General features: G+C 31.1%; 2 protein-coding genes and 3 non-coding genes across 6 annotated transcripts; all 5 read left to right on the top strand.

Annotated features, from left to right (window-relative positions):
• The first annotated feature begins 1,556 nt into the window (after nucleotides 1-1,556).
• Nucleotides 1,557-4,848, top strand: LOC131624326 (uncharacterized membrane protein At3g27390-like). Of its 2 annotated transcripts, none has more exons than XM_058895275.1 (10): nucleotides 1,557-1,848; nucleotides 2,079-2,187; nucleotides 2,280-2,472; nucleotides 2,659-2,795; nucleotides 2,891-3,179; nucleotides 3,272-3,378; nucleotides 3,458-3,599; nucleotides 3,859-4,033; nucleotides 4,122-4,362; nucleotides 4,486-4,848. In XM_058895275.1, exons 1-10 carry the CDS (start codon nucleotides 1,755-1,757, stop codon nucleotides 4,715-4,717), a joined length of 1,719 nt encoding a protein of 572 aa, XP_058751258.1. In that variant the 5' UTR covers nucleotides 1,557-1,754; the 3' UTR covers nucleotides 4,718-4,848. The 2 variants fall into 2 exon arrangements, with proteins under 2 accessions (XP_058751258.1, XP_058751257.1); XM_058895274.1 differs by having other exon boundaries at nucleotides 1,560-1,848; nucleotides 3,838-4,033.
• A 303-nt stretch (nucleotides 4,849-5,151) lies between these two features.
• LOC131624389 (early nodulin-like protein 21) lies at nucleotides 5,152-6,060 on the top strand. Its single transcript, XM_058895339.1, has 2 exons — nucleotides 5,152-5,356; nucleotides 5,771-6,060. Exons 1-2 carry the CDS (start codon nucleotides 5,152-5,154, stop codon nucleotides 6,058-6,060), a joined length of 495 nt encoding a protein of 164 aa, XP_058751322.1.
• Nucleotides 6,061-9,458: 3,398 nt separating this feature from the next.
• TRNAG-UCC (transfer RNA glycine (anticodon UCC)) lies at nucleotides 9,459-9,530 on the top strand. The gene has a single exon. It is a non-coding gene; the product is annotated as a tRNA-Gly (tRNA).
• Nucleotides 9,531-12,014: 2,484 nt separating this feature from the next.
• Nucleotides 12,015-12,086, top strand: TRNAG-UCC (transfer RNA glycine (anticodon UCC)). Its single transcript has one exon. It is a non-coding gene; the product is annotated as a tRNA-Gly (tRNA).
• A 2,109-nt stretch (nucleotides 12,087-14,195) lies between these two features.
• TRNAG-UCC (transfer RNA glycine (anticodon UCC)) lies at nucleotides 14,196-14,267 on the top strand. The gene has a single exon. It is a non-coding gene; the product is annotated as a tRNA-Gly (tRNA).
• The last annotated feature ends 385 nt before the right edge of the window (nucleotides 14,268-14,652 follow it).

The raw sequence follows: 14,652 nt of genomic DNA on the forward strand, positions 1-14,652 counted from the left end.
TTGTTTTCTTGCAACTTGATTGAGAGTTTGGGACCAAAGGAATTGGATTTGGACGAAGTGATTGTTGACGAAAGAACTTGCGTCGGAGAAGGTTCTTTGAGTGGTGAGGTCTGGATATCTGAGGACTCCATTGATGATGCTGCAGAGACGACGATAGGACGCAGGTGAAACGGAAGCGGTTTGGATCAGAAAGCGAATGATACCATGTTGAAGATGTGAGTCTCTTCCATCTTCTGCAAGTGAAAGTGAAAACCAGGAAAGAGAAGCTAATGCAAAAAGAGATTAGATTTCATTGATTGTTTTCACATACACGTGTGCAGGCTTTATATATCCTGAATACACACTCAGCTAAGGGTAACTATACAAGGAAAAGTTTGTTACCACACTGTAACAAACTATTAACTGAAAGTAGTTATGTAGTACATCTATGTATGTGCATGAAGAGTTTATATCATACATTCAGGTAATTACCATAGAGATATATATATCTAACAAAAAGAAATACCTTTTCTTTTTTAGTAAATAGAAAATTCAAAACACAAAAATCTTGCCTAACCATACATACAAAGTTGATCCCTTGCTTTTAATTTTCTCCTCTTCTTTTATTCTTAAAAGGTGACCCTTTATATAATAATTATCTTATAGTATTAGTGCTGTATACGACATATTTGGATATAAATATTATAACGAAATTATATTATTGTATGAGTATTTTTCACAGCCAAGTGATAAATGAACCTTAATTTGTATCCATGCATATGCAAAGTGCAAACCGTAATTTTGTCCCATGTTTTTAAAGGGGAAAAGCTCTTATGTGGACGTGTCTCATCTTCCTCAAACTTTTCATTTTTTTTATAAAAAAGTGCATGCTGCAAAACATACCTAACTATGATAGACTTAAATTAAAAAGAAATATAAGAGAGTAGCTCAATTAATTTAATTAGTTGATGGTTGGACTATTGCCGGAGGCTTGGGTCTCGAGAGTGTACTTTTCTCAAAATCTTGAGTTGTGTTGGGTCAATCTATACAAAATAAAACGGGCCTCTGCAGTGTTGAATACCAAAATTTCCAAAATAATTTAATTAAAAACATATCACAAAAGACAGACAGATAGAACATCATCAAAGAGATGGACTCCAAATCTCAACTACTCGTATACATTGACTACAGACTACTAAAAGGTCCGATCGGTAACACAAGTTAAAGATACTCGACTCTCTTAACTATTTGGCCAGAAGTTCGATCCATAATCGATTGAGAGATGTAATCCCTTAATTGATGAATTAATCTCCACAATTTTGCAGAAATAAAAAAAAAATAGTGTTTTAGAGTAACACACTTATTGTAATCTAACTCACGTTCAAAGTGGTCCTTTTTCCTTTTCCAAATCCAAAAAAGATGGCACCTCATCACAACAACTCACCACAAAACCACACTTGCCTTTGCTTTAATCACAAAAATAGGCATCTAAGAAAGATAAAAAGGATTAAAGATATGATAATTTATGAGGATTTGGTTAAGCATTATGTGACACACTCCTTCATTCTTTTCTATAATACATATAAACCACTCTCTTACCAAAAACATATACAAACACAATCATAGTGTACCCTTTTAAAAAATTTCAAATATTTTAAAGTCTCCAATCCAAAACCTCCACAAAAAAGGATAAAAAAAGTGACCCTTTTGTTGTTTTTCTACATCTATGGCTATTAGGTGCAAAATGAAATGAGATTTTAATAACCAAAGTTGTAATGGAACCTCCAGATGATTTTTGGTCTTCATTATGGAGCATGTTATGCTTTCTCCCTTGTTTCATCAGCCTTTGCATTCTAGGCACCATTAAAGGTGGTTTTTGTGGATTTTTTTTCATGCTTTATCATTTTTTTTTTCATGTATTTTTACATTAATGCATAAATATAAATAAATGTTGTCGTCAAAAATTGAATCCTAGAGGAGCCCTTTTTTTTGTATGTATTTCATTTTGAAATATATTATATATTTAAAGATTTATCTCATTTTTTTAAATTATTTACAAGTTTTGTGGATGATTAATTACATATGCTATAACATTTCAGGTGTCATTTTTTGTCCAATAATATGCTTAATAATGACAACTGCAAACTCAATTATCATACTTGGTCTTTGGTGCATACATGTTATTTGGACATATTACTGTGTTTTGAGGTACTTTTTTTCTTTGGCTTCAACAAAAATCTATAACTTTTTTATTTATTTTTGTGATTTTTTCGTCTATTGATTTTTTGATTTTATTACAGATGTAAACAATTTGGACCATTATTGAAGTTTGTGATGTGCACAATTCTACTACCAGTGGTGTTGATTTTATGGCCAATTGTTGGAATTTTGGGAAGTATTGTAGGAAGTGTTGCCTATGGATTTCTTTCACCATTGTTTGCTACCTTTGAAGCTATTGAAGGAGAAGACAACAAAATTTTCCACTGTTTTATTGTATGTTTTGTTTCCTTATTGTATGTTTGTCTCAAACCAATATCGACAGTTGTGATTACATTTAGTTTTTTTTTTATTTAAAAAATGTTTGCCTATATCGACGTGTCAGTGATGGTGTCGTGTTTCTAGAGTCTGTGCTTCATAGGTAGTAACCATCCAAGTCGTTGTTGAAATTTGTTGTCACAGGACGGAACATGGAGCTGTATTTTGAAGACTTTTGATATTGTGAAGGATGTAAGAGATGCATGCTTCCATACTTATTTCTCTGTCATGGATGATCTGAGACAAGATGAACCACCAAATGGAAAATATTATGAGATCAGGTTTCATGTCATAATATTTCTTAATCAATATTCAATAAAATCACATCTTGCTAAGTTACTATGTTGTGAAATTTTATTGATGTTTTTTTATGCAGGCCAGATTATCTACTTGATGCTATTGTAGCTGCCATTCTCGGAATCATAGTCGATGTTCCAATTATATCACTGGTTGCATTATGTAAAGTTCCATACATGCTTTTCAAAGGTTGGAACCGGTTGTTTCGTGATCTCATCGGCCGCGAAGGACCTTTCTTGGAGACAATATGTATGCCTTTTGCAGGCCTTGCTATTCTTCTATGGCCACTGGCTGTTGTCGGCGCATTTCTTGTATCGGTGATAGCAAGTATCTTTCTTGGCGCTCGCGCTGGAATTATTGTCTATCAGGTTATCTATTGCTTTTTGCATTGTGGTGATATACTGACACAAACACATCAGACACGATACTAATACTGACATGTACATGAGTTACAATGCAGGAGTCGTCTTTTTTGTTTGGCCTTCGATACATTGTTGCAACTTTGTCTCTTTACGATGAATACAGTAATGATGTTCTTGACATGCCGGAAGGATCCTGCTTCCCAAGGTTTCATTCTTCACTCCTTTCGAATACATCTTGTTTTGAGATTTTTCGGCTAATGATGCTCTTGACTTGTTTTTGATAGGCCTAAATATCGAAGAAAAAAGATCGAAATATCACGGACAACTTCACGTTCAAATTCCATCTCAAGAACTAAGTCCTTAACAAAGACTATTTCCCGTACCATTACTCTAACTAATAACATAGCCGAGTTGAAACCATTTGAGGTACTTTTTACGAATTTATATTTAAAACAATCATATTTTCTTGCTTCTTTTATAGTCGGAGATTGTGAATTGTTTAATCAAAATCATACAACTGATATTTCTACAACGCGATTCAAGTCAAAATACACCGTTAAAATGCGAGTCATCTGATTTTGATTGAACAACTCACATTCTGCAAATGGCGACTATGTAAAATGCGAGAAGCTTTCAAATTTTAACTCTATTATGAGATATATAGTTATTGGATGGCTTGTGCAAGGAATGTCATAAAGTAGGAGAAACATTGGTTTCTCAAGGCCTAATAACACATGATGATATTCAAGAAGCCATGTTTGGCAAAGAGAGTAAAGTCATCAGTATTGGGTTGCCAGCTTATTGTCTTCTTCAAGCGCTTTTGCGCTCTATAAAAGTCGATTCCCCGGGTATATTGATAAGTAAGTGAAACACTTGTTGCAATAAACAATTTAATTAAGTGCTTATAGCATAAGTGCTTATATATATTTTGTTACTTCCTCAATGCAGCTGATGATACTGAACTAACTACAACAAATCGACCAAAGGAGAAGTTTTTTGAATGGTTCCTTAATCCACTTTTGATCATTAAAGATCAAATCAAAGCTGAAAATCTTTCGGTTTCCGAAGAGGACTACTTATGCAAATTAGTTCTTTTCAATGGCGATTCCGATAGGGTAAAAAATTTAACTTTTGGTCCTCCTCCCGAATCCGACCACAAACTCGCCGAACTCGATGCATTGGCTAGAAGGTACATATCACAACAAATCAAATTACAAATATATTTTCAGTATAAAACTATTTTACAGTGATAATATATTTGGGTTAAACTCATTAGTTATTTTCAATAACTCTTGTACTTTCTATTGCAAAGGCTTCAAGGAATCACAAAATTTATCACAAGATTTCCGACATACAAAAGGCGATTCGATGTTCTAGTGAACACATTATCTGAAGAGCTTGCTGATAAACATGGAACTTCAACAATAATCAGATCAAAAAGTGCTTTTCCTAAGATTTTTAGTTTAAAATCATTCAAAGTCAGCAAAAGTAATATTTCTGATATAGAATCTGAAGATATAAGAGATTCAGAAACTTCATTATAAGAATATATAATGCATGTTATTATGTCTATGTAATTTATCATCATAAAATAGAAATAAAAATATAATGTATCATTATCATGTTATATACCACAAAAAAAAAAAAACAGAGAACGTGACTAAACTACTATGCTCCATGATCCATTAAATTTCGTTATATATATTTTTTCAGCTTCTATATGTCTATTATTTTCCCTCCATTTTTCCTATATAAAATGTTTTCAATTATTTAATTTTTATTAATAATGTTAAATTAATTACCAAATATTAATGTAACCACCCACTATCTCCATTTTGCATCCAACTCTTGCAAAACCAACTTCTCCACTTTCTCAATCAAAATTTCTATAAATTAAACTAACCAATTAATCTCTCTAAAATTTCATTTCACCCTAAAACAAAACTCTTCCACACTCACATTACTATTCGCACCTCCAATGGCTTCTTTTACTTTCTCCTTGAATTCCACAACCCTACTTGTGCTTCTCTTGGCTACTGTCTCTTGTCTACAATTTTCCTTTGTAGATTCTCATGAATTTCAAGTTGGTGACCTAAAAGGTTGGGTTGTTCCACCACCCAATGACACTGATATCTACAATATTTGGGCTTCTAACTTTAGGTTCCAAGTTGGTGACTCCATAAGTATGCACTACTTCTCACTCTTTTCCTTTTCCCTTCATACATACATCAATAACTAGGGTTTAAAATCGTCACGACTAGAAAAAATCGAAATAGCAAAAAATACAAAGATGATTTTTTTCTTCGAATTTTGTCATTAAATATTAAAGATGTTAAATTTAGTGATAATATTTATAGTTGAGGTAACTTCAATTATGATTATTTTGTGGCTGCGGTGACTCTAAACACTTTGATAACGCAATATTGATAGCGATTACGAAATAATTCATTTTACTTTTTTGAAAATAAATTATAAACACTAACATATATTTTTAGGGTTTTAGAACATCAAAAACTTTGATGTTTTGACCTAAAAGATAGTCATTTAGTCGTGTTTATATATAAAAACTGATTTTTGTTTTGTTTTTGTGTTTGTAGTTTTCAAGTACAAGAAGGATTCAGTGATGGAAGTTGGAAAAGAAAACTACAATGATTGCAATGCAACACAACCAACATTTTTCTCAAACAATGGTGACACAGAGTTCAAGTTTGGTCATTCAGGAACATTCTACTTCATAAGTGGTGCATCAGGGCATTGTGAGAAAGGACAAAAAATGATTGTGAGAGTCATGATTCAAGATATTCATTCCAAATCTTCTGCCTACCATGTTCCTGTTTTTTCAATTGGTGTCTTTGTTTTTGCATTTGTTGTTTCCTTTGTAATTTGAGTACTTTAAGAATTTCATTAGATTGGTTTCCTAGGTTCAGTGCAATTTTTTTCTTCATGTTTTTTAGTCTTGTCTCCCTTTGTTTGTTTGTTTTGGGTTGTATAAGTAAGTTCGTAGGATTTGTTTGGAATATTATTTCATATATATTCTATCACAATTTATAATGTTTGTATTTTATTTTTCATTCCTTTAAAATGATTATGTCTCATACCAATTAAAAAAACACTTTTTCAATTTTTATTTTTATGTTTATATGGCCAAATCTGTCAATACAATACGACAATTTTATCGGGGTTTCTTCATTTTTATTTTAAACTCATCTAAATATTTGTTTTTTTTTATAAACTAAATCTAATCTATGAGAGTATAAAAGTAGTCAATTAAACCATTTAATATTTGTTTAAATAAAATAAACGCAAATTCAACCGCAACGCCTAATCAGTTCAATCCCAATCTATGAAATCGATTCGGTCCAAATCTATGACATCGATTCATCTATTTGGACCGTTATACTCATTCAATGATCTTATGAGACAATAAATGACATCCATGCCCCCGAAGGATGAAAGATTCACTTTTGAGATAATAGATGACATCCATGGTCACACCATAAGATTCTACTAGATCGAGGTCAGTCAAGCACCAAAGATCTTTTGGATAAGATAGATAGCTAGGCCCATCGTTTTCAGACCCCTAAAAAGAAGTGTGTCGACAAAGAAAGTTCTAATACTTTGGAATCTTGAGACAAACTTGTCCTAGAACCTTGGATATCGTTATATCGTAATATAAGGGATCAAGGGTCAAACCCTTTAGTCCCATACTATGTACCGAGGGCTATTGTTATGGTACACCAAAAAATATTAGCCTTGTCAGTGAGAATCATCCTCCGATGTTTTAAATATTTTCATCTAACCTAGATCTGATAGTGAATAACATAAGAAAGCGAGCATCGAGCATTGCCATGAAGAACTTACGTCCTCTCCCTTTTATTTCCATTGTGATTGTGAGGGTGAACCAAGGACCCTATGGCGAGCTAACGACTTCATCGTCACCCCATGGGCGCAGACACTTCCTCGTCAACCTAGTAAACCTCTCTAATACGAGGAGTCTCATGAAGTTCAAGTGATGGACCAAGAAACCAAAAATTTTCTTAGAGGTCTCTTACTCATCGTTTAGAGGAAATCATATACCATCACACAAAGAATCAGAAGCTAACCAAGTTGACGCTCATAAAAATCACTTCAAGGCCGTAACGTAGAGACCTTATAGGGAAGATATAGGTGTAACCTTACTAGACGATGACAACTCTTTTTCATTGATGAAGATTGAATCAATGCTCAAGGAAAATTCATGTCATTATTACCATATAAACACTCACCTTCAAAGTTTCATTGCCACCATATACATCCCGATAGGGGGCAATTATATTGTGGGATGAAGGGGACACCCCAGGAAGAGTTATTTCATTCCCCGAATAAATGACTATCACATCTGTAGGGATCCATAAAAATTTCTAAGGAAGGGACCCTATGATAGAACCATGGATTCTCAGGAACATGTTGAAATTATGGACATCCTCATCGCTTTCATGGATCAAAGGCCTAAATAAATGCAATTTGTTTGTCCTTACATTGAATGAGAGGTGATGGTGTAGTTCAAGGGCCTTAGGCCTAAATCTTACAAGGAATTCAATAAGCATTTGAATGAAACTGTATGGAATTGGGTAGAAGCGAATCTGGAATATTGTCATTAGAGAGACGTTGTACTAGAAGTGTATGGATTTGAGATAAGGTAAGAGGCCAAGAAACAGAAACGGGAATAAGTGCCATGTGTTGAGCAAGGATGAACTTGGTAAACATTGAGGATGAGAATTACCCGACTAATGCGGATTGCTAGGAATTCAGAATCCACGGAAACTCTGTGCGAAGAAGTTTAGGTTGGAGACCTAGGATGTTGACGCAAAGTATCATAAAAGATGTGTTGTATGAAAATTAAGGTTACCAGTCAAAGATGTTAAAGACACAAAGGTATTGGTGGATTGTGATTCCTTGGATGGAATAACTTTCACACGGGATCACGTGTTTATCTAAAGGAGGAATGTAAGGAACATTTCATCCCCTCGGTGGAAGAGATATGAAGAGTTTGTTTTCATGGTGATTGGAAAGAATTCGAGGGCGAGTTCTATATAAAGGGGGAGGGGAGAATGTAATACTCCGATTCCTTGACACTAGTAATTATCATTTAAATTGGTTAAATGGGGATTAGAAGACATTTTGGCCAAAGAAATATTTATATATCCTAAGGACTTGGTTAGAAGTGGGCTAGATGGCAAATTAGTGAATACCGCTTAGTTGGAGGGCATAATGATCATTGATCATTATTAGTGGAATATTTGAGCATTTCATCAATAACCTTATCATATTCAAGCAATATAAAGTGTTTTTCATCTTCCGCAAATGCGTAAATTTTGACATTATCCAAAAATACCACAACATTTTGGATAATGTTGATTCTTTTTTTCTTATATCGTGAGCACATGTAAACATGACACAATATTTAATGAAGCATACCCATATCTAAATAAATTTCAATATTTTGGAAAGAAAAAATATCTTCTCATATTTAATTCTAATAAAAGGCAACATTATGTTAGCTTCGTAGGTTTCGTTGGAGAAAAATTTATTTTCAATTAACATGTGTTTTAAAAAAATTAACAAGTCATTGAAATTCTTATCATAGCATCCACTGTCTTGGTTAATCTTGTACAATATTAAGACCAATTGCATTCTTGTGAAATTATAAAACCTATCATACAACATTGTCTAAACAATAATACTTATAGACCTCTAGAATATTCATGAGCGATCTCAAAGATCCATTACAGTTACGTTCATAAGCTCTCTTAATTGATCAAATTCATGCATATATTTTTACAAATCATTTATTTTATCTCTTGTTTATATATTTGTGCTGTTGGATCTATTTTTTCTAGCTTGTGGTATATCCACTCTTATTTGTATAACAACACTCTAATGATTGGTCATATGTTTCAGCGGCCCTATTTTTCTAGGCATGATCAACAACAATCCTAATGATTTCTCTCAAACCATCCAAATATTCTTTTTTATTAAACCCGAATAGAAAATCCTCCATAAAATTAAAGAAAAAAGAGAGAGAAGCAATGGAAGATAATGAGGTAAATAGGGATAACGAAAGTTAGTTATTTGATTTCCATAGAGAAGGATACATCAATTCATAAAAATAGAACATGATACTCTTTTTATTTATTATGGCAAAAATATGGTGTAAATTGCTTGTCTCATATGTCATAATATGAAGATTATTTTCTACTTTCTAGTAAAGAATACATTAATCAATATATATTTTTAAATAAACAAGCGTTTGTAGTCCAACGGTTAGGATAATTGCCTTCCAAGCAATAGACCCGGGTTCGACTTCTGGCAAACGCAATATGTTGTTTTTGTCAAACACAAATGTCCATGCCGGGTATTATGTTCATTGTCGTTTTGTCATGCTATATATAATGCATCTCTACTTATATTATTGTGTAATGTCATCATTAATGATGCACGTAATGTGTAGTTGAGTTAATAAAATTGTCATCTTTGAATCACAAAAATCATATATTTTTAATTAGTTATAGAAAACTAATAAACTCTTCAAATTTATAGTGGAATAAAGATGGTGGAAGAAATATTAAGGACGACAACTGGAAGAAGGTTTTATTATTTCCCAAAGAGGACATAATCAAGGAGAAGATGTCAGGAAAAACATATAATACAAACTTAATTTCATATCTCAGCATCCTCTGAATTTTCAGAACCAATATTTTAGAAGAAACCATGGATATTATCAAAATAAGAATAACTCATCTTCCCACCACATGATAAAGAACCATTCCGTTTACTATGAGTTTCATCTTCATTAATCTTATAAGTACCCAATGGAGTAGGTGCCCGATGATTATAAGTTTAAAATAATATATTTCACGAAGAAAATTAGGGATCATGTTGTTGAGAGAAAATTTTCTTTTACTGCACTATAATTTTAAAAATTTAAATACATATTTGTGAATGAATGATTGATATAAATACTTTGTTGCGATATCTTCGAAAAAAATGTGATATAGGATTTCTAATTTTTACTCGCTGTTATTTGCATTGTCAAAAAACGCAAATAAAATCAATTTAGATCTTAATTATTTTGTTATAATATTTTTTATTTTTATAACTTGACAATAAGATGTTGATAGAATATACAATTGTCTATTTGTGATCATGTTTTTTAACCAATGCTGATGTTAATAAGATGTTTTCATTATTTTTTACAAACGATTCAACTCTAACTAGAATATGATCTTCAGTCCATTATAGGTATTTCCTCCACGAGTCTTTTATCCAATTATTATTATGTTAAAATTAATAGTTTTTGAAAAGTGAAAATTTGACAAATAATTTTTCAAAAGAAACAAGTCCTTATGTGTTCAACTTAGCCAAAGTAGTTGCAAAGGATTCAATGTCATTGGTCTACAATTCACGTTGGAGTTAATTTTCTTTAACATTTTAAATGGAACAATAAATTTAAGTTTAAACCAATTTCGCAAACCTTTGGAAATAATATTCCCAAACAAATATCAAGAAGAAAATTAGAACCAAAAGCGTACTTCATTAACGCAAATCTGATCACAATCATCAAAAATATTTTCGATTACCTTTAGCATTCACCCATGGCTTAAAATGCATATAATTTTAAACCCTTGTCCATGTTTTTGGAATAAAATACAACTAAGAAAAGTAAGGTGGCACTTATGTTGCCTCTCGTCTCTAAAAAAGATAAGAGATTGCAAGGCATTTGTTCTCTTACTTATTTTCAAAAATATTTGTATTATATGTAATTTGTTTTCTATTTACAATATTAAGTAGAATGTTTGAGCATTTCATCAGTAACCTTATCATATGCAAGCAATATAAAGTGTTTTTCATCTTCCGAAAATGCGTAATTTTTGACATTATCCAAAAATACCACAACATTTTGGATAATGTTGATTCATTTTTTCTTATATCATGAGCACATGTAAACAGGACACAATATTTAATGAAGCATACCATATCTAAATAAATTTCTATATTTTGGAAAGAAAAAATATCTTCTCATATTTAATTCTAATAAAAGGCAACATTATGTTAGCTTCGTAGGTTTCGTTGGAGAAAAATTTATTTTCAATTAACATGTGTTTTAACAAAGTTAACAAGTCATTGAAGTTCTTATCATAGCATCCACTGTCTTGGTTAATCTTGTACAATATTAAGACCAATTGCATTCTTGTGAAATTATAAAACCTATCATACAACATTGTCTAAACAATAATACTTATAGACATCTAGAATATTCATGAGCGATCTCAAAGATCCATTACAGTTACGTTCATAAGCTCTCTTAATTGATCAAATTCATGCATATATTTTTACAAATCATTAATTTTAACTCTTGTTTATATATTTGTGCTGTTGGATCTAGTTTTTTCTAGCTTGTGGTATATCCACTCTTATTTGTATAACAACACTCTAATGATTGGTCATATGTTTCAGCGGCCCTATTTTTCTAGGCATGATCAACAACAATCCTAATGATTTCTCTCAAACCATCTAAATATTCTTTTTTATTAAACCCAGATAGAAAATCCTCCATAAAAATAAAGAAAAAAGAGAGAGAAGCAATGGAAGATAATGAGGTAAATAGGGATAACGAAAGTTAGTTATTTGATTTCCATAGAGAAGGATACATCAATTCATAAAATTAAAACATGATACTCTTTTTATTTATTATGGCAAAAATATCGTGTAAATTGCTTATCTCATATGTCATAATATGAAGATTATTTTCTACTTTCTAGTAAAGAATACATTAATCAATATATATTTTTAAATAAACAAGCGTTTGTAGTCCAACGGTTAGGATAATTGCCTTCCAAGCAATAGACCCGGGTTCGACTCCCGGCAAACGCAATATGTTTTAATTTCATATCTCAGCATCCTCTGAATTTTCAGAACCAATATTTTAGAAGAAACCATGGATATTATCAAAATAAGAATAACTCATCTCCCACCACATGATAAAGAACCATAATGGAGTAGGTGCCCGATGATTATAAGTTTTAAATGATATATTTCACGAAGAAAATTAGGGATCATGTTGTTGAGAGAAAATTTTCTTTTACTGCACTATAATTTTAAAAATTTAAATACATAATTGTGGATGAATGATTGATATAAATACTTTGTTGCGATATCTTCGAAAAAAATGTGATATAGGATTTCTAATTTTTACTCGCTGTTATTTGCATTGTCAAAAAACGCAAATAAAATCAATTTAGATCTTAATTATTTTGTTAAAATATTTTTTATTTTTATAACTTGACAATAAGATGTTGATAGAATATACAATTGTCTATTTGTGAGATGTTTTTTAACCAATGCTGATGTTAATAAGATGTTTTTATTATTTTTTACAAACGATTCAACTCTAACTAGAATATGATCTTCAGTCCATTATAGGTATTTCCTCCACGAGTCTTTTATCCAATTATTATTATGTTAAAATTAATAGTTTTTGAAAAGTGAAAATTTGACAAATAATTTTTCAAAAGAAACAAGTCCTTATGTGTTCAACTTAGCCAAAGTAGTTGCAAAGGATTCAATGTCATTGGTCTACAATTCACGTTGGAGTTAATTTTCTTTAACATTTTAAATGGAACAATAAATTTAAGTTTAAACCAATTTCGCAAACCTTTGGAAATAATATTCCCATACAAATATCAAGAAGAAAGTTAGAACCAAAAGCGTACTTCATTAACGCAAATCTGATCACAATCATCAAAAATATTTTCGATTACCTTTAGCATTCACCCATGGCTTAAAATGCATATAATTTTAAACCCTTGTCCATGTTTTTGGAATAAAATACAACTAAGAAAAGTAAGGTGGCACTTATGTTGCCTCTCGTCTCTAAAAAAGATAAGAGATTGCAAGGCATTTGTTCTCTTACCTATTTTCAAAAATATTTGTATTATATGTAATTTGTTTTCTATTTACAATATTAAGTAGAATGTTTGAGCATTTCATCAGTAACCTTATCATATGCAAGCAATATAAAGTGTTTTTCATCTTCCGAAAATGCGTAATTTTTGACATTATCCAAAAATACCACAACATTTTGGATAATGTTGATTCATTTTTTCTTATATCATGAGCACATGTAAACAGGACACAATATTTAATGAAGCATACCATATCTAAATAAATTTCTATATTTTGGAAAGAAAAAATATCTTCTCATATTTAATTCTAATAAAAGGCAACATTATGTTAGCTTCGTAGGTTTCGTTGGAGAAAATTTTATTTTCAATTAACATGTGTTTTAACAAAGTTAACAAGTCATTGAAGTTCTTATCATAGCATCCACTGTCTTGGTTAATCTTGTACAATATTAAGACCAATTGCATTCTTGTGAAATTATAAAACCTATCATACAACATTGTCTAAACAATAATACTTATAGACATCTAGAATATTCATGAGCGATCTCAAAGATCCATTACAGTTACGTTCATAAGCTCTCTTAATTGATCAAATTCATGCATATATTTTTACAAATCATTTATTTTGTCTCTTGTTTATATATTTGTGCTGTTGGATCTAGTTTTTTCTAGCTTGTGGTATATCCACTCTTATTTGTATAACAACACTCTAATGATTGGTCATATGTTTCAGCGGCCCTATTTTTCTAGGCATGATCAACAACAATCCTAATGATTTCTCTCAAACCATCTAAATATTCTTTTTTATTAAACCCGGATAGAAAATCCTCCATAAAAATAAAGAAAAAAGAGAGAGAAGCAATGGAAGATAATGAGGTAAATAGGGATAACGAAAGTTAGTTATTTGATTTCCATAGAGAAGGATACATCAATTCATAAAATTAAAACATGATACTCTTTTTATTTATTATGGCAAAAATATCGTGTAAATTGCTTATCTCATATGTCATAATATGAAGATTATTTTCTACTTTCTAGTAAAGAATACATTAATCAATATATATTTTTAAATAAACAAGCGTTTGTAGTCCAACGGTTAGGATAATTGCCTTCCAAGCAATAGACCCGGGTTCGACTCCCGGCAAACGCAATATGTTTTAATTTCATATCTCAGCATCCTCTGAATTTTCAGAACCAATATTTTAGAAGAAACCATGGATATTATCAAAATAAGAATAACTCATCTCCCACCACATGATAAAGAACCATAATGGAGTAGGTGCCCGATGATTATAAGTTTTAAATGATATATTTCACGAAGAAAATTAGGGATCATGTTGTTGAGAGAAAATTTTCTTTTACTGCACTATAATTTTAAAAATTTAAATACATAATTGTGGATGAATGATTGATATAAATACTTTGTTGCGATATCTTCGAAAAAAATGTGATATAGGATTTCTAATTTTTACTCGCTGTTATTTGCATTGTCAAAAAACGCAAATAAAATCAATTTAGATCTTAATTATTTTGTT

The sequence above is a fragment of the Vicia villosa genome, unplaced genomic scaffold, assembly GCF_029867415.1.
Source record: "Vicia villosa cultivar HV-30 ecotype Madison, WI unplaced genomic scaffold, Vvil1.0 ctg.000114F_1_1, whole genome shotgun sequence".
In the NCBI taxonomy this organism is placed as follows: Eukaryota; Viridiplantae; Streptophyta; class Magnoliopsida; order Fabales; family Fabaceae; genus Vicia; species Vicia villosa.

What these genes read in the sequence shown, in the direction of transcription:
- LOC131624389 (XM_058895339.1), top strand. Translation starts at nt 5,152, where the DNA reads ATGGCTTCTTTTACTTTCTCCTTGAATTCCACAACCCTACTTGTGCTT. An exon ending in CCAAGTTGGTGACTCCATAA is followed by an intron (nt 5,357 to 5,770) that starts GTATGCACTACT and finishes TTGTGTTTGTAG; the next exon opens with TTTTCAAGTACAAGAAGGAT.
- LOC131624326 (XM_058895274.1), top strand. Translation starts at nt 1,755, where the DNA reads ATGGAACCTCCAGATGATTTTTGGTCTTCATTATGGAGCATGTTATGC. An exon ending in CTGGAATTATTGTCTATCAG is followed by an intron (nt 3,180 to 3,271) that starts GTTATCTATTGC and finishes GTTACAATGCAG; the next exon opens with GAGTCGTCTTTTTTGTTTGG. An exon ending in TTCCCCGGGTATATTGATAA is followed by an intron (nt 4,034 to 4,121) that starts GTAAGTGAAACA and finishes TCCTCAATGCAG; the next exon opens with CTGATGATACTGAACTAACT.